General features: G+C 45.5%; 1 protein-coding gene across 1 annotated transcript in view; it reads right to left on the minus strand.

Annotated features, from left to right (window-relative positions):
- The window catches only part of LOC134974150 (annexin A10-like), a 239,325-nt gene that overhangs the window by 130,220 nt on the left and 88,755 nt on the right, over positions 1-20,350 (minus strand). The window contains exon 4 of the mRNA XM_063946507.1: positions 2,838-2,951. Coding sequence (XP_063802577.1) covers positions 2,838-2,951 — 114 coding nt within the window. The remainder of the gene's footprint in view (positions 1-2,837; positions 2,952-20,350) is intronic.

The following is a 20,350-nucleotide window of genomic DNA, read 5'->3' on the forward strand; positions in this document are numbered from 1 at the left end:
ATGTTACACCAGAAAATATTGTAGTACACCTTATACACATACAGTACAGTAATGCCACACATTAGTAATGCATTTCATATTTAAATTTTCTGATTTAATTTCATAGAGCCGCAGTCACTCACAGAATATAGGCATGTACTGTAGCATCTCATTTTATTCTGCAGAAGCTGATTATTCCCGTTTGGCTAGTTTGCCGCCTCTGTACAGTATATCACAATAGAAAAAAGTTATAGTGTCAGTGAAAAAAGCACCTCATGACAGATACTGTACACAAGCTCATGTCTAAATACTGTATACTGTAAGCAGTGACATTAAGGGGTACAGTACTGTATATGCAATTGCAGTCGAATTCCGGAAGGAATACGGAAAAAATGGACACGGGATCCCCCATCTTTTTAGAACCAGCACCGGGCTCTGCGCCTGGTCCTGGTGCAAAAAATAAGGGGGACAAAAAAAGCGTAGGGGTTCCCCATATTTTTTGAATCAGCACTGGGCTCCACTAGCTGGACAGATAATGCACAGCCGGGGGAGACTTTTATACCCGTCCCTGCGGCCATGGAATTAAATACCCAACTAGTCACACCTGGCCGGAGTACCCTGGAGGAGTGGGGGCCCCTTAAATCAAGGGGACCCCCCTCCAGCCACTCGATTATCTCTATCACCCCTGTGTATTGTAGCTAGGGGATTGTGACGCTCCTTCAGCATTGCCCCGTAGCCTGCAAAATCTGTGCTGTTATTTGCTCCATAGCTGAGTGCCTCCTAGGAGCTACTGTAGGAGTCACAGGCGGTAGCCATTTCAATTGAGTCTGCCCTGCTATAGAATTGTACAGGTATGTGTACATTACCGTACGGTGCATAGAACCTTTACAGTAGAAACTCTCCTGCAGCTTTGGCCTGCTTTACTGTATGTACTGTAAAACTTGTGTTTTGTCAGTTTGCTATGCGACCGAGCCCGGTGTAACGTACAGTACTGTAATGTGCATAGACCTCGCTTACAGTATCTCTGTGTATTTTGGCTAGGGGATTGTGACGCTCCTTCAGCATCGCCCCGTAGCCTGCACAGCTTATGCCATTTCTCATTCCATACCCAACTGCTGCATGCCACGAGGTGGGGGTTCAGGAGGTGGGGGTTCATGGGTAGTGGTCGTTTTGACAGTGTGCTATGCGATTGAGTCCGGTGTACCGTAATACTGTATGCAATCCTACAGTGGCTTATCCCTCCCCTGTGTATTTTGGCTAGGGGATTGTGACGCTCCTTCAGCATTGCCCCATAACCTGCACAAGGGTTCAGGGGCGGCGGCCATTTTGCCAGTGTGCTACAGTATGTCATCGAGTCCGGTGTACCATAATATGCATACTGTGTATTTTAGCTAGGGGATTGTGACGCTCCTTCAGCATTGCCCCATAGTCTGTACAATCTGGACTATTACTTGCTCCGTAGCCTAGGGCCTCTGTGGGGCAAGGAGTCATAGGTGGTAGCCATTTCTATTCAGTCTGCCCAGCTACAGAATTGTATGTGTACTGTGTACGGAGCATAGTACCTTAACCTGCATAGAACCTGCACATTATGGTACACCGGACTCGATCGCATAGAACCGCTCATGCAGCTACTGTATGCCCTGGTTTACAGTATGTGAATAAAAAAAATAATAAAGTGTCTGAAAAAAACTACAGTAACATGCATTCGTACTTAAGGAATCGAACCCTGGACTCTGAGTATAGGAAGCGAAACACTTCACCACTTCGCCGCAGACAAATGTATAAATCCGTTGGTTTTGATTATGCTGTAATGGCTACGGGATTAGGACGATAACATACTGTAGAAAATTCCTAATCTTGAGAGGCAATAGTGAACTTGTAACACACATCCATTTGCGACAGTGTACACTACTGGTTTTACAGTACTGTGTTTTGTCTGCGGGACTTGGACGCTCACATACAGTATTCATAAAGTATTGTACAGTAGATGGATCATATACTGTATGCTGTACTACTGTATTTGCGTCGGTGTCGTACTGTATATACAGTACTGTATTAAATAATGCAGCGTAATGAGTACAGTATTTGCTGTATGCAGCGTAATGAGACGCCTTAGTAAAGTAGTCCTTATTATGTATGTCAGTATTGTATTTTACGGGAGACCACACGCATGCGCAGTGGTGATTGTAAAAAGCGACATCTGGTGGCTGATCGCAGGTATTACACGTAAAGGTAACGCCAAACGTCAAATGTCTGTCTCCGTGCGATTAGATAGCCTCTCTGTGGCTAGGCGCGCCTCGCTACGCCACAGTACGCTGCGTATGGTCGAACGGGACAACCGCCGCGGCCACTCAAGATAAAGGTGGCTACATCTGTAAGTATAGAAATATAAGCACATGGCATTGTTTCCTGCTTAGTGTACAGTAGGCTAACACATGCAGCATCTCTCATAATAAGGTAGATTTTGGCCGGTATCCAACTGCCGGCGTTAATTTACCACACGGCAAAAAAGGGCTAAATTAGCCTGATCGTATTATCAGGCTAACCAATCATAGCCCATTTTTACCATGTGGTAAATGACCCACTTTCAGATGATACATGAGATCCTGGATAAATTGCATTATTGCATAAAAACGAGTCTCCGGTGGTTGCTTATCATAGGTTACTATTCGGGTACCTGAGGCACCAGCAGCATAATCCCCAATAAATTCTGCATATCAGGGCTAATTGGATAGACTGGCCGAATCCATTAGCTGTGGTAAATTACTGCAGCTAATTGGATACCGGCCTTTGCCTCCTTCTATGCCTGCACATCCATGCCTTCATCATAGAAAAGACAGTAAAAGTTATTAAGTTACCTTCATTGCATGGTAGAGCTCATGGGCATCGTAAGCTGGAAAAGAGTACATCAAACCCACCATGACATCCTTGAAATGGCCATCAAGTTTTTCTCTCAAGTCGTCAAGCAAATTCTTTAAGAAAGAGAATTAGTTTTGTGATTAGGTTATGGATCACGAGATATTAGGCAACATGTAACCCTTTATGATTATCAAGTGTATTTCTGTTAATTACCAGCATGGTGACCTGCACATGTCCCCTGATGTGGATGTCCAGCTGCAGGGATAATTTGTCATGTGATAGGAAGGCTGGCTGATTTATGTATAGCCCATTAGGACTGCCAACAAATGATACATCAGACAGATAATGGTAAAACTATGGGGTCTTATACATTCTGGGCTTGCCCGTCTCACAAACATGATGTTGGCCTGAAAAGTGTCACCCGTTCATACCCGAGTGACAACATACTCTAGATAAAGGGCCATAAAAACTAATTAGCATCTATACAAGCCAGTAAGCCGTCAGAAGGGGGCTGTGTAACAGCCCAGGTACTGTAGGCATAAAATACCCTGTAAAACTCTGAAACTTTGTACAATTCTTGGGCGGCAATATGACGCTAGGATTTGCTCCATCTTCTTGTGTCTCTTCTCAAAACAGATTCATGTGAGACTTTTTATGCCTTTTTGTTTATAAAAAATTGCCCAAGACTATCTTTGTAGGTCATTCTTAATATTTTTGTATAATAAGACTGATCTCTGTGATTCTTATCAGATTCATTTTGCCAGTGGATTTGGCTAATCCATACTTCATATCTGTACTAAAGGTTATTATTTGGGTAATGATAACTGGGTTAATTTATTAGTAGTTTTTCATCAAGGGAACTTATTTTAATATACAGTAAAGATGGATACACACTAAGATAATCTGTCCAATATTTCTGGTAGGAGCGAAAATCTGGTAATGTATGGGAGCATGGGACTATTGACCATTTGCTCCCAAACACTGGAAAACAGACAAAAATGGATGTTCAGACAAATTGGTTAAATCCTTTTGAGTTCATCAATTTATCTAATCAACCATTTTTGTCCATTTTCCAGCTTTTGGGAGAAAATTACCAGATTTTCACTACAACCAGAAAGATTGGACAGTTGATCTTATAGTGTGTATCCAGTTTAACAGTTCTTCAAATATCCATATTGTTAAGGCTAATAAGACTAATGCATATAGCTCATGTATATGGAATTGATATTGGTACAGAATCCAACTATTTCCTTATTCTTCCTTCACTAAGATTTTATACACTTCGCAGATCATATTGTAAAACTGTCCATATTGGGGGTCATTCCGAGTTGATCACTCGCTAGCAGTTTTTAGCAGCTATGCAAACGCATTGTCACCGCCCACTGGGGAGTGTATTTTCTCTTTGCAGAAGTACTAACGCTTGTGCAGCAGAGCGCCTGCAAAAACATTTTGTGCAAAACAAGACCAGCTCTGTAGTTACTCTTCGTGTGCATTGATTCTAACGATGAAGGGACGGCTTTTGACATCACACACCCGCCCACCCACGCCTGTGTTTTTTCTGCCATGCCTGCGTTTTTCTAAGCACTCCCTGAAAACAGTCAGTTGACACCCAGAAACGCCCACTTCATGTCAATCTTCCTGCGTTCGGCCGTGCGACTGGAATATTCGTTACACTCTGTGCAAACCCACGATGCTCATTGTACCTGTACGATGCGCCTGCGCATTACGGTGCATACGCATGCACAGAAATGCAGATTTTTAGCCTGATCGCTGCGCTGCGAACAACTGCAGCTAACGATCAACTCGGAATGACCCCCATTAATCATAGAAATAGCATACACCGCAGGGCTGTGCAATAGGGATACGCAAAATGTTCAAAATTATTTTGTGAAATGAGCATCATTCCATATCTGGAAAAGTTTCATTCCAGCTGGAATTCCCCTATATTTTCTTTATGCCCAGATTTCTACATCATCCAAACCACAGAGAATATTGAATCAACACCATCTTGCAGGAATTCCTATTGCAATTGTGCATGGATCTATTAGTATTGGTCTGCAATATAGACCTATTTTAGGTCTATAACTAAATTAACAGGGCCTAGGTAGTGTGCATAGAAGTCCTTGTGAAATTAAATGATGATATCATGTAGAATCTAACAGAGCATTGACATTTAACACACAGTAATCAATTTGAAGCCCACTTGTAGTGACTGGCGAGTAAGAAACCAGTCGCTCCACAGTGTGAAATTTATATATATATATATATATATATATATATTACACACACACACACACACACACACACACACACACACACACACACACACACACGCATACAAACAAGTCAGGGGCACTCACCAGTCTTCAAATTCATGCACTTTTATTTAGAGCAGCATTTCAGTGCAAAGTAAAGCAGCAGCGACGTTTCGGTCCTCACCAGGACCTTTGTCAAGCTAACCATGCAATGGACAAAACAGACATATGTACCCCATAATCGCACCCACCAAACCAATTAAACAATTAATCACCTTAACCCTTAATAAAACCAAGTGCTCACCAAGCACATATAAAAACAAACTGGTCATCAGTACACACTAACCAGATCACACCAGTATCCACAGTATGTGTTACACATTGTATAAATAAATAATCAAATGACCGAAGAGGCTGTAATACACCGGGTCCCGGTGGACGTGTGCGCCCCCTCAGAGCCACACATCCGGTAACCCGCCTACGTCACCGGAAGTATGCGGCCCCAAGGAGAAACACACCAGGCCCCGACAAGGCTCCTCTGATGCTGGTGGTCCCTAAATCTAGGTCTGGGCCCAGGGTGCAGAACCCCACAAACCGGCAAAGGCCAGCTACCCCAGGGCAGCACAATGCGAGAAGGTAAAGTGTTAGTATGTGTTAATAAAAGGAAAGCAAAATCTATATACCACCTAACCTGATCACACATTATATCCCTGTTCTTTTTCACTGGCGCTAAATTAGTGCCAGTAATAGAATGATCTGTCATGCTTTATCCTGTATATTTTTGATCATATACTCGATTTTAATAACTATATTCCGCAGTGGAATGCAAGCTGCAGGCAGATGTTCCTTACTTGCTGCGGCTGCGATCACGTGACCTCTCTGAGGTCCATACAGTGTACTGTGCTGAACAAAACCAACCCGGGAGTGTGTTTCTCCTTGGGGCCGCATACTTCCGATGATGTAGGCGGGTTACCGGATGTGTGGCTCTGATGGGGCGCACGCGTCCACCGGGACCCGGTGTATTACAGCCTCTTCGGTCATTTGATTATTTATTTATACAATGTGTAACACATACTGTGGATACTGATGTGATCTGATTAGTGTGTACTGATGACCAGATTGTTTTTATATGTGCTTGGTGAGCACTTGGTTTTATTAAGGGTTAAGGTGATTAATTGTTTAATTGGTTTGGTGGGTGCGATTATGGGGTATATATGTCTGTTTTGACCATTGCATGGTTAGCTTGACAAAGGTCCTGGTAAGGACCGAAACGTCGCTGCTGCTTTACTTTGCACTGAAATGCTGCTCTAAATTAAAGTGCATGAATTTGAAGACTGGTGAGTGCTCCTGACTTGTTTGACTATAGTGGAAGTGATTTTAACGGTGGACTCACTTATTCCAGGATTGTCACCCCAGCGATTGCTCTTTTTAAGGGAGTGTGGATATATATGCAATGATATATATATATATATATATATATATATATATATGTTACCAATCGGCCCGGCACTCCTCTCTGTTAATACAGCTGCTGCGGTGCCCTCCCGGTGAAAACTCAGTTGCACTATGCAGTTCAAGGGTATTTCGGCGGCAATCAGTCAGACTTATACGGCTGAAGTATAACCAAGTAATTACTAGAGATGAGCGGGTTCGGTTTCTCTGAAACCGAACCCGCACGAACTTCATGTTTTTTTCACGGGTCCGAGCAGACTCGGATCCTCCCGCCTTGCTCGGTTAACCCGAGCGCGCCCGAACGTCATCATGACGCTGTCGGATTCTCGCGAGACTCGGATTCTATATAAGGAGCCGCGCGTCGCCGCCATTTTCACACGTGCATTGAGATTGATAGGGAGAGGACGTGGCTGGCGTCCTCTCCATTAGAAATTAGATTAGAAGAGAGAGAGAGATTGTGCAGAGTCAGACAGAGTTTACCACAGTGACCAGTGCAGTTGTTGTTAGTTAACTTTTATTTATTTTAATATAATATATCCGTTCTCTGCTATATCCGTTCTCTGCCTGAAAAAAAACGATACACAGCAGCAGCCAGTCACACAGTGTGACTCAGTCTGTGTGCACTCAGCTCAGCCCAGTGTGCTGCACATCAATGTATAAAAGGCAAAGCTTATAATAATTGTGGGGGAGACTGGGGAGCACTGCAGGTTGTTATAGCAGGAGCCCCCAGGAGTACATAATATTATATTAATTTAAAATTAAACAGTGCACACTTTTGCTGCCGGAGTGCCACTGCCAGTGTGACTAGTGGTGACCAGTGCCTGACCACCAGTATAGTAGTATATTGTTGTATGTATTGTATACTATCTCTTTATCAACCAGTCTATATTAGCAGCAGACACAGTACAGTGCGGTAGTTCACGGCTGTGGCTACCTCTGTGTCGGCAGTCGGAACTCGGCAGGCAGTCCGTCCATCCATAATTGTATTACAATATATACCACCTAACCGTGGTATTTTTTTTTCTTTCTTTATACCGTCGTCATAGTGTCATACTAGTTGTTACGAGTATACTACTATCTCTTTATCAACCAGTGTACAGTGCGGTAGTTCACGGCTGTGGCTACCTCTGTGTCGGCAGTCGGCAGGCAGTCCGTCCATCCATAATTGTATTATTATTATAATATATACCACCTAACCGTGGTTTTTTTTTCATTCTTTATACCGTCATAGTGTCATACTAGTTGTTACGAGTATACTACTATCTCTTTATCAACCAGTGTACAGTGCGGTAGTTCACGGCTGTGGCTACCTCTGTGTCGGCAGTCGGCAGGCAGTCCGTCCATCCATAATTGTATTATTATTATAATATATACCACCTAACCGTGGTTTTTTTTTCATTCTTTATACCGTCGTCATAGTGTCATACTAGTTGTTACGAGTATACTACTATCTCTTTATCAACCAGTGTACAGTGCGGTAGTTCACGGCTGTGGCTACCTCTGTGTCGGCAGTCGGCAGGCAGTCCGTCCATCCATAATTGTATTATTATTATAATATATACCACCTAACCGTGGTTTTTTTTTCATTCTTTATACCGTCGTCATAGTGTCATACTAGTTGTTACGAGTATACTACTATCTCTTTATCAACCAGTGTACAGTGCGGTAGTTCACGGCTGTGGCTACCTCTGTGTCGGCAGTCGACAGGCAGTCCGTCCATCCATAATTGTATTATTATTATAATATATACCACCTAACCGTGGTTTTTTTTTCATTCTTTATACCGTCGTCATAGTGTCATACTAGTTGTTACGAGTATACTACTATCTCTTTATCAACCAGTGTACAGTGCGGTAGTTCACGGCTGTGGCTACCTCTGTGTCGGCAGTCGGCAGGCAGTCCGTCCATCCATAATTGTATTATTATTATAATATATACCACCTAACCGTGGTTTTTTTTTCATTCTTTATACCGTCGTCATAGTGTCATACTAGTTGTTACGAGTATACTACTATCTCTTTATCAACCAGTGTACAGTGCGGTAGTTCACGGCTGTGGCTACCTCTGTGTCGGCAGTCGGCAGGCAGTCCGTCCATCCATAATTGTATTATTATTATAATATATACCACCTAACCGTGGTATTTTTTTTTCTTTCTTTATACCGTCGTCATAGTGTCATACTAGTTGTTACGAGTATACTACTATCTCTTTATCAACCAGTGTACAGTGCGGTAGTTCACGGCTGTGGCTACCTCTGTGTCGGCAGTCGGCAGGCAGTCCGTCCATCCATAATTGTATTATTATTATAATATATACCACCTAACTGTGGTATTTTTTTTTCTTTCTTTATACCGTCGTCATAGTGTCATACTAGTTGTTACGAGTATACTACTATCTCTTTATCAACCAGTGTACAGTGCGGTAGTTCACGGCTGTGGCTACCTCTGTGTCGGCAGTCGGCAGGCAGTCCGTCCATCCATAATTGTATTATTATTATAATATATACCACCTAACCGTGGTATTTTTTTTTCTTTCTTTATACCGTCGTCATAGTGTCATACTAGTTGTTACGAGTATACTACTATCTCTTTATCAACCAGTGTACAGTGCGGTAGTTCACGGCTGTGGCTACCTCTGTGTCGGCAGTCGGCAGGCAGTCCGTCCATCCATAATTGTATTATTATTATAATATATACCACCTAACCGTGGTTTTTTTATACCACCTAACCGTGGCAGTCCGTCCATAATTGTATACTAGTATCCAATCCATCCATCTCCATTGTTTACCTGAGGTGCCTTTTAGTTCTGCCTATAAAATATGGAGAACAAAAAAGTTGAGGTTCCAAAATTAGGGAAAGATCAAGATCCACTTCCACCTCGTGCTGAAGCTGCTGCCACTAGTCATGGCCGAGACGATGAAATGCCAGCAACGTCGTCTGCCAAGGCCGATGCCCAATGTCATAGTACAGAGCATGTCAAATCCAAAACACCAAATATCAGAAAAAAAAGGACTCCAAAACCTAAAATAAAATTGTCGGAGGAGAAGCGTAAACTTGCCAATATGCCATTTACCACACGGAGTGGCAAGGAACGGCTGAGGCCCTGGCCTATGTTCATGGCTAGTGGTTCAGCTTCACATGAGGATGGAAGCACTCAGCCTCTCGCTAGAAAACTGAAAAGACTCAAGCTGGCAAAAGCACCGCAAAGAACTGTGCGTTCTTTGAAATCCCAAATCCACAAGGAGAGTCCAATTGTGTCGTTTGCGATGCCTGACCTTCCCAACACTGGACGTGAAGAGCATGCGCCTTCCACTATTTGCATGCCCCCTGCAAGTGCTGGAAGGAGCACCCGCAGTCCAGTTCCTGATAGTCAGATTGAAGATGTCAGTGTTGAAGTACACCAGGATGAGGAGGATATGGGTGTTGCTGGCGCTGGGGAGGAAATTGACCAGGAGGATTCTGATGGTGAGGTGGTTTGTTTAAGTCAGGCACCCGGGGAGACACCTGTTGTCCGTGGGAGGAATATGGCCGTTGACATGCCAGGTGAAAATACCAAAAAAATCAGCTCTTCGGTGTGGAGGTATTTCACCAGAAATGCGGACAACAGGTGTCAAGCCGTGTGTTCCCTTTGTCAAGCTGTAATAAGTAGGGGTAAGGACGTTAACCACCTCGGAACATCCTCCCTTATACGTCACCTGCAGCGCATTCATAATAAGTCAGTGACAAGTTCAAAAACTTTGGGTGACAGCGGAAGCAGTCCACTGACCAGTAAATCCCTTCCTCTTGTAACCAAGCTCACGCAAACCACCCCACCAACTCCCTCAGTGTCAATTTCCTCCTTCCCCAGGAATGCCAATAGTCCTGCAGGCCATGTCACTGGCAAGTCTGACGAGTCCTCTCCTGCCTGGGATTCCTCCGATGCATCCTTGCGTGTAACGCCTACTGCTGCTGGCGCTGCTGTTGTTGCCGCTGGGAGTCGATGGTCATCCCAGAGGGGAAGTCGTAAGCCCACTTGTACTACTTCCAGTAAGCAATTGACTGTTCAACAGTCCTTTGCGAGGAAGATGAAATATCACAGCAGTCATCCTACTGCAAAGCGGATAACTGAGTCCTTGACAACTATGTTGGTGTTAGACGTGCGTCCGGTATCCGCCGTTAGTTCACAGGGAACTAGACAATTTATTGAGGCAGTGTGCCCCCGTTACCAAATACCATCTAGGTTCCACTTCTCTAGGCAGGCGATACCGAGAATGTACACGGACGTCAGAAAAAGACTCACCAGTGTCCTAAAAAATGCAGTTGTACCCAATGTCCACTTAACCACGGACATGTGGACAAGTGGAGCAGGGCAGGGTCAGGACTATATGACTGTGACAGCCCACTGGGTAGATGTATGGACTCCCGCCGCAAGAACAGCAGCGGCGGCACCAGTAGCAGCATCTCGCAAACGCCAACTCTTTCCTAGGCAGGCTACGCTTTGTATCACCGCTTTCCAGAATACGCACACAGCTGAAAACCTCTTACGGCAACTGAGGAAGATCATCGCGGAATGGCTTACCCCAATTGGACTCTCCTGTGGATTTGTGGCATCGGACAACGCCAGCAATATTGTGTGTGCATTAAATATGGGCAAATTCCAGCACGTCCCATGTTTTGCACATACCTTGAATTTGGTGGTGCAGAATTTTTTAAAAAACGACAGGGGCGTGCAAGAGATGCTGTCGGTGGCCAGAAAAATTGCGGGACACTTTCGGCGTACAGGCACCACGTACAGAAGACTGGAGCACCACCAAAAACTACTGAACCTGCCCTGCCATCATCTGAAGCAAGAAGTGGTAACGAGGTGGAATTCAACCCTCTATATGCTTCAGAGGTTGGAGGAGCAGCAAAAGGCCATTCAAGCCTATACAATTGAGCACGATATAGGAGATGGAATGCACCTGTCTCAAGTGCAGTGGAGAATGATTTCAACGTTGTGCAAGGTTCTGATGCCCTTTGAACTTGCCACACGTGAAGTCAGTTCAGACACTGCCAGCCTGAGTCAGGTCATTCCCCTCATCAGGCTTTTGCAGAAGAAGCTGGAGGCATTGAAGAAGGAGCTAACACGGAGCGATTCCGCTAGGCATGTGGGACTTGTGGATGCAGCCCTTAATTCGCTTAACAAGGATTCACGGGTGGTCAATCTGTTGAAATCAGAGCACTACATTTTGGCCACCGTGCTCGATCCTAGATTTAAAGCCTACCTTGGATCTCTCTTTCCGGCAGACACAGGTCTGCTGGGGTTGAAAGACCTGCTGGTGACAAAATTGTCAAGTCAAGCGGAACGCGACCTGTCAACATCTCCTCCTTCACATTCTCCCGCAACTGGGGGTGCGAGGAAAAGGCTCAGAATTCCGAGCCCACCCGCTGGCGGTGATGCAGGGCAGTCTGGAGCGACTGCTGATGCTGACATCTGGTCCGGACTGAAGGACCTGACAACGATTACGGACATGTCGTCTACTGTCACTGCATATGATTCTCTCAACATTGATAGAATGGTGGAGGATTATATGAGTGACCGCATCCAAGTAGGCACGTCACACAGTCCGTACTTATACTGGCAGGAAAAAGAGGCAATTTGGAGGCCCTTGCACAAACTGGCTTTATTCTACCTAAGTTGCCCTCCCACAAGTGTGTACTCCGAAAGAGTGTTTAGTGCCGCCGCTCACCTTGTCAGCAATCGGCGTACGAGGTTACATCCAGAAAATGTGGAGAAGATGATGTTCATTAAAATGAATTATAATCAATTCCTCCGCGGAGACATTGACCAGCAGCAATTGCCTCCACAAAGTACACAGGGAGCTGAGATGGTGGATTCCAGTGGGGACGAATTGATAATCTGTGAGGAGGGGGATGTACACGGTGATATATCGGAGGGTGAAGATGAGGTGGACATCTTGCCTCTGTAGAGCCAGTTTGTGCAAGGAGAGATTAATTGCTTCTTTTTTGGGGGGGGTCCAAACCAACCCGTCATATCAGTCACAGTCGTGTGGCAGACCCTGTCACTGAAATTATGGGTTGGTTAAAGTGTGCATGTCCTGTTTTGTTTATACAACATAAGGGTGGGTGGGAGGGCCCAAGGATAATTCCATCTTGCACCTCTTTTTTCTTTTCTTTTTCTTTGCATCATGTGCTGATTGGGGAGGGTTTTTTGGAAGGGACATCCTGCGTGACACTGCAGTGCCACTCCTAGATGGGCCCGGTGTTTGTGTCGGCCACTAGGGTCGCTAATCTTACTCACACAGCTACCTCATTGCGCCTCTTTTTTTCTTTGCGTCATGTGCTGTTTGGGGAGGGTTTTTTGGAAGGGACATCCTGCGTGACACTGCAGTGCCACTCCTAGATGTGCCCGGTGTTTGTGTCGGCCACTAGGGTCGCTAATCTTACTCACACAGTCAGCTACCTCATTGCGCCTCTTTTTTTCTTTGCGTCATGTGCTGTTTGGGGAGGGTTTTTTGGAAGGGCCATCCTGCGTGACACTGCAGTGCCACTCCTAGATGGGCCCGGTGTTTGTGTCGGCCACTAGGGTCGCTAATCTTACTCACACAGCTACCTCATTGCGCCTCTTTTTTTCTTTGCGTCATGTGCTGTTTGGGGAGGGTTTTTTGGAAGGGACATCCTGCGTGACACTGCAGTGCCACTCCTAGATGGGCCCGGTGTTTGTGTCGGCCACTAGGGTCGCTTATCTTTCTCACACAGCTACCTCATTGCGCCTCTTTTTTTCTTTGCGTCATGTGCTGTTTGGGGAGGGTTTTTTGGAAGGGACATCCTGCGTGACACTGCAGTGCCACTCCTAGATGGGCCCGGTGTTTGTGTCGGCCACTAGGGTCGCTTATCTTTCTCACACAGTCAGCTACCTCATTGCGCCTCTTTTTTTCTTTGCGTCATGTGCTGTTTGGGGAGGGTTTTTTGGAAGGGACATCCTGCGTGACACTGCAGTGCCACTCCTAGATGGGCCCGGTGTTTGTGTCGGCCACTAGGGTCGCTTATCTTACTCACACAGCGACCTCGGTGCAAATTTTAGGACTAAAAATAATATTGTGAGGTGTGATGTGTTCAGAATAGGCTGAAAATGAGTGTAAATTATGTTTTTTGAGGTTAATAATACTTTGGGATCAAAATTACCCCCAAATTCTATGATTTAAGCTGTTTTTTAGGGTTTTTTGAAAAAACCACCCGAATCCAAAACACACCCGAATCCGACAAAAAAAATTCGGTGAGGTTTTGCCAAAACGCGGTCGAACCCAAAACACGTCCGCGGAACCGAACCCAAAACCAAAACACAAAACCCGAAAAATTTCAGGCGCTCATCTCTAGTAATTACTTGGTTATACTTCAGCCGTACAAGTCTGACTGAGTGCCGCCGAAATACCCTTGAACTATAATATATATATATATATATATATATATATATATATTTCCCACATATTCCAAGATCCGGCACTCATAGGTAAACAACAGGAAACTGTACCCGGTGCCCTCCACAATTTCAGCCCAGGGGCTGTGTGTTACATATCCTCTAGTGGAGGCACTAGGGATGTATCAATAGCTACTCAGAGTGTCTCAGACTACAGCTTGGTAGGCAACGTTTCAGCACTTGGCAGCACTTTTATCAAGCTAAATGAATACAATACAAAAAATTGTCACATCTTTATATACCTCCACCTAAATTAGCAATGCTGGCCACACCTCCAGTTCCTTTTCATTCTCAAAACTGCACAGGAAATGTTTAAGGTAGCCATAGTTACAACATATACAATACATACAAAAATACAGTACATAAAAAACATCGACTAAATACAACATTAAAAGATAGAAAACATAGAAAAAATAATAAAAAAGGTAATAAAATGATGAATTGTCTGTCTGTACTTCACGTACACTTAGAGATGGATTATAGATGGGTTGAGCCATCTCTTTGATCTATGAATATCATATTCATTAAATGGCATAACTGTGATTGCATACTCTAAGTTGGAAAAATTACACTACATTGCTCATGCTCCATGTCCATGCTCAAAAATCTATGTAGGTAATGCCGAGGTCACATTTCATGAAAGAATGGCACAACATCGCACAGCCAAAAGTGCTGCCATCAACACTGGATCAAGTATCCAGCCAGTGGCACACCAAACAATCTTTCTCTAACGTCCTAGAGGATGCTGGGACTCCGTAAGGACCATGGGGAATAGACGGGCTCCGCAGGAGACATGGGCACTTTAAGAAAGACTTTGGGTGTGCACTGGCTCCTCCCTCCATGCCCCTCCTCCAGACCTCAGTTTGAGACTGTGCCCAGAGGAGAATGGGTGCACTGCAGGGAGCTCTCCTGAGTTTCCTGCTAAGAAAGTATATTTGTTAGGTTTTTTATTTTCAGGGAGCACTGCTGGCAACAGACTCCCTGCATCGAGGGACTGAGGGGAGAGAAGCAGACCTACTTAAATGATAGGCTCTGCTTCTTAGGCTACTGGACACCATTAGCTCCAGAGGGAGTCGGAACACAGGTTTGCACTGGACGTTCGTCCCAGAGCCGCGCCGCCGTCCTCCTCACAGAGCCAGAAGAAAGAAGCCGGGTGAGTATGAGAAGAAAGAAGGCTTCAAAAGGCGGCAGAAGACTTCATTGATCTTCACTGAGGTAACGCACAGCACTGCAGCTGTGCGCCATTGCTCCCATACACCTCACAAACGGCAGTCACTGTTTGGGTGCAGGGCGCAGGGGGGGCGCCCTGAGCAGCAATATAAACCTCTTATTTGGCAAAAGAGAGCATATATACAGCTGGACACTGTATATATGCATGAGCCCCGCCAATTTTACACTTTTAGCGGGACTGAAGCCCACCGTCGAGGGGGCGGGGCTACTCCCTCAGCACTCACCAGTGCCATGTTTTTCTCCACAGCACTGCTGAGAGGAAGCTCCCCGGACTCTCCCCTGCTTATACCATGGTAGAAGAGAGGGATATAAAGAAGAGGGGGGGGCACATAATTTGGTGCAGATAATAATAACAGCGCTACGGGGGTAAACATTAAATTGATGTGTTTTGCCTGGGTCATATTGCGCTGGGGTGTGTGCTGGCATACTCTCTCTCTGTCTCTCCAAAGGGCCTTGTGGGGGAACTGTCTTCAGAAGAGCATTCCCTGAGTGTGTGGTGTGTCGGTACGTGTGTGTCGACATGTCTGAGGTAAAAGGCTCTCCTAGGGAGGAGATGGAGCAAATGTGTGTGTGTGTGGTGTCTCCGTCGACAACGCCGACGCCTGATTGGATATGTGAAATTAAGTGCTAAGATGAATTTATTACACAAAAGATTAGAGAACAGACAGGGAATCTACCCATGTCTGTCCCTATGTCACAGAGACCTTCAGAGTCTCACAACGCTCACTATCCAAAATAATAGACACTGATATCGACACGGAGTCTGACTCCAGTGTCGACTACGATAATGCAAAGTACAGCCAAAACTGGCAGAAAAGTATTCAATATATGATTATTGTAATAAAAGATGTTTTGCATATCACTGATGACTCATCTGTCTCTGACACGAGGGTACACATGTTTAAGGGGAAGAAAGCTGAGGTAAATTTCCCTCCTCTCATGAAGAAAAAGAGCGGGAATCTCCAGACAAGAAGCTGCAGCTTCCCAAAAAGAATTCTCAGGGAGTATCCTTTCCCTAAATGGGGCCAGGATACGATGGGAATCTTCCCCTACGGTGTACAAGGCATTGACACGTTTACCCAAAAATGTAGCGCTGACTTTACAGCTAACCTCAGGGATCCTGCAGATAGCATGCAGTAAAAGTACTTTGAAGTCCATTTACACACATTCTGGTACACTACTCAGACCGGCGATTGTGTCGGCATGGGTTTATAGCGCTGTAGCAGCGTAGACTGATACCTTATCAGCGGAGATTGAAACCCTAGATAAGGATACCATGTTATTGTCCCTAGTATATATATATATATTTATATGTTAAAGATGTTGTCTTATATATATATATATATATATATATGACATGCCCAAAGAGATGTTAGTCTACTGGGTTCTAGAGTCAACGCTATGTCGATTTCTGCTAGACGTGTCCTGTGGAACAGTCAATGGACAGGTGATGCCGACTAAAAGGGGCATATGGAGTTGTTGCCTTACAAGGGTGAGGAATTGTTCGGAGAGGGCATCTCAGATCTCGTCCCCACGGCTACGGCAGGTAAATAATTTTTTTTGCCATATATTCCCTCACAATCTAAGAAAGCGTCTCATTATCAAATGCAGTCCTTTCGTTCCAATAAAAGCAAGAGAGCGCGTGGATCGTCCTTTCTTGCCAGAGGTAAGGGCAGAGGGAAAAAGCTGCACAACACAACTAGTTCCCAGGAACAGAAGTCCTCACAGGCCTCTGCTAAATCCACCGCATGACGCTGGGGCCCCCCTGAGGAAGTCAGCTCCTGTGAGGGCACGTCTTCGACTGTTCAGCCATGTCTGGCTCCACTCACAGGTAGATCCATGGGCAATAAAAATTGTTTCCCAGGGTTACTGGCTGGAATTCGAAGAAGTGCCTCCTCGCCGGTTTTTCAAATCGGCCCTACTGAAACAACCCCTGGAAAGGGAGATAGTGTTACATGCGATTCACAAATTGTGTCTGCAACAAGTGGTGGTAGAGGTTCCCCTGCTTCAAAGAGGGCAGGGGTACTACTCAACTCTGTTTGTGGTTACGAAACCGGACGGTTCGGTCAGACCCATTTTAAATTTAAAATCCCTAAACCTTTACTTCAAACGGTTCAAGTTCAAGATGGAATCACTCAGGGCGGTCATCACCAGCCTAGAAGGGGGAGATTTTTTGGTATCTCTGGACATAAAGGATGCATACCTGCATGTCCCCATATATCCTCCTCATCAGGCGTACATGAGATTTGTGGTACAGGATTGTCATTACCGATTTCAGACGTTGCCGTTTGGGCTTTCCACGGCCCCGAGAATTTTCACCAAGGTAATGGCGGAAATGATGGTGCTCCTGCGCAAGCAGGGTGTCACAATTATCCAGTACTTGGACGATCTCCTCATAAAAGCGAGATCACGGGAGAAGTTGCTGAGCAGCGTATCACTTTCACGGAATGTGTTACAGCGACACGGCTGGATTCTCAATATTCCAAGATGAATCCTACAACTCGTCTGCCCTTTTTGGGCATGATTCTGGACACAGACCAGAAAAGGGTTTTTCTTCCGAAGGAAAAAGCGCAGGAACTCATGACTCTAGTCATGAATGTTGAAACCAAAACAAGTGTCAGTACATCATTGCACTCCAGTTCTGGGAAAGATGGTGGCAACTTATGAAGCCATTCCATACGGCAGATTCCATGCAAGGGCCTTCCAATGGGACCTATTGGACAAATTGTCCGGGTCGTATCTGCAATCTCCTGTGGTGGCAAAACAGTGCTCACCTTCTAGAGGGCCGCAGGTTCAGCATTCAGGACTGGATCCTGGTGACCACGGACGCGAGCCTCCGAGGTTGGGGAGCAGTCACACAGGGAAGAAATTTCCAAGGACTTTGGTCAAGTCAAGAGACTTGTCTTCACATCAACATCCTGGAACTAAGGGCCATATACAGCGCCCTACGTCAAGCGGAGATCTTACTTTGCAATCGACCAGTTCTGATCCAGTCAGACAACATCACTGCAGTAGCTCATGTAAACCGCCAAGGCGGCACAAGGAGCAGAGTGGCAATGGCGGAAGCCACCAAAGTTCTTCGCTGGGCGGAGAATCATGTAAGCGCTCTGTCAGCAGTGTTCATTCCGGGAGTGGACAACTGGGAAGCAGACTTCCTCAGCAGACACGATCTGCATCCGAGAAAGTAGGGACTTCATCGGGAAGTCTTCGTGCAGATTGCAAGTCGGTGGGGACTACCCCAAATAGACATGAAGGCATCCCATCTCAACAAAAAGCTACAAAGGTATTGCGCCAGGTCAAGAGACCCTCAGGCGGTAGCTGTGGACGCCTTAGTGACACCGTGGGTGTTCCAGTCGGTATATGCGTTTCCTCCTCTACCTTTCATACCCAAGATGTTGAGGATAATAAGAAAAAGAGGAGTGAGAACAATTCTCATTGTTCCAGATTGGCCACGAAGAACCTGGTATCCGGATCTGCAAGAAATGCTCACAGAAGATCCGTGGCCTCTTCCTCTAAGGCAGGACCTGTTACAACAAGGTCCCTGTCTGTTCTAAGACTTACCGCGGCTGCGTTTGACGGCATGGCAGTTGAACGCCGGATCCTAGCGGAAAAGGGTATTCCGGATGAGGTCATTCCTATGCTAATAAAGGCTAGGAATGACGTGACGTCTAAACATTATCACCGAATATGGCGAAAATATGTTTCTTGGCGTGAGGCCAGGAATGCTCCTATGGAAGAATTGCACCTGGGCCGTTTTTCTTCACTTCCTGCAAACTGGAGTGAATTTGGGCCAAAAATTAGGCTCCATTAAAAGTTCAGATTTCGGCCTTATCCAATTTCTTTCAAAAGGAATTGGCCTCATTACCTGAAGTACAGACTTTTGTGAAGGGAGTACTGCATATTCAGCCTCCTTTTGTACCTCCGGTGGCGCCTTGGGACCTTAACGTGGTGTTAAGTTTCCTTAAGTCACATTGGTTTGAACCACTTAAGACAGTGGAGTTGAAATATCTCACCTGGAAGGTGGTCATGTTGATAGCCTTGGCTTCGGCTAGGCGAGTTTCGGAATTGGCGGCTTTATCACATAAAAGCCCCTATCTGGTTTTCCATATGGATAGAGCGGAATTGCGTACCGTCCTCAATTCCTGCCTAAGGTGGTCTCATCCTTTCATATGAACCAACCTATTGTCGTGCCTGTGGCTACACATGACTTGGATGATTCCGAGTCCCTTGATGTGGTCAGGGCTTTGAAAATTTATGTGTCCAGAACGGCTAGGATCAGAAAAACAGAAGCACTGTTTGTCCTGTATGCAGCCAACAAAGTTGGCGGCACTGCTTCAAAGCAGACTATTGCTCGCTGGATCTGTAACACGATTCAGCAGGCACATTCTATGGCAGGATTGCCGTTACCAAAATCGATTAAGACCCATTCCACTAGTAAGGTGGGCTCTTCTTGGGTGGCTGCCCGAGGGGTCTCGGCACTACAGCTGTGCCGAGCTGCTACTTGGTCGGGGTCAAACACCTTTGCAAAGTTCTATAAGTTTGATACCCTGGCTGAGGAGGACCTCCTGTTTACTCAATCGGTGCTGCAGAGTCATCCGCACTCTCCCGTCCGTTTGGGGGCTTTGGTATAATCCCCATGGTCCTTACGGAGTCCCAGCATCCTCTAGGAAGTTAGAGAAAATAAGATTTTAAACCTACCGGTAAATCTTTTTCTCGTAGTCCGTAGAGGATGCTGGGCGCCCGCCCCAAGTGCGGACTTCTTCTGCAAGACTTGTATATAGTTATTGCTTACATAAGGGTTATGTTATAGTTTCATCGGTCTTGGACTGATGCTATGTTGTTTTTCATACTGTTAACTGGGTAGTATATCACAAGTTATACGGTGTAATTGGTGTGGCTGGTATGAATCTTGCCCTTGGATTAACAAAAATCCTTTCCTCGTACTGTCCATCTCCTCTGGGCACAGTTTCTCTAACTGAGGTCTGGAGGAGGGGCATGGAGGGAGGAGCCAGTGCACACCCAAAGTCTTTCTTAAAGTGCCCATGTCTCCTGCCGAGCCCGTCTATTCCCCATGGTCCTTATGGAGTCCCAGCATCCTCTACGAACTATGAGAAAAAGAT

The sequence above is a fragment of the Pseudophryne corroboree genome, chromosome 1 (assembly GCF_028390025.1).
Source record: "Pseudophryne corroboree isolate aPseCor3 chromosome 1, aPseCor3.hap2, whole genome shotgun sequence".
In the NCBI taxonomy this organism is placed as follows: Eukaryota; Metazoa; Chordata; class Amphibia; order Anura; family Myobatrachidae; genus Pseudophryne; species Pseudophryne corroboree.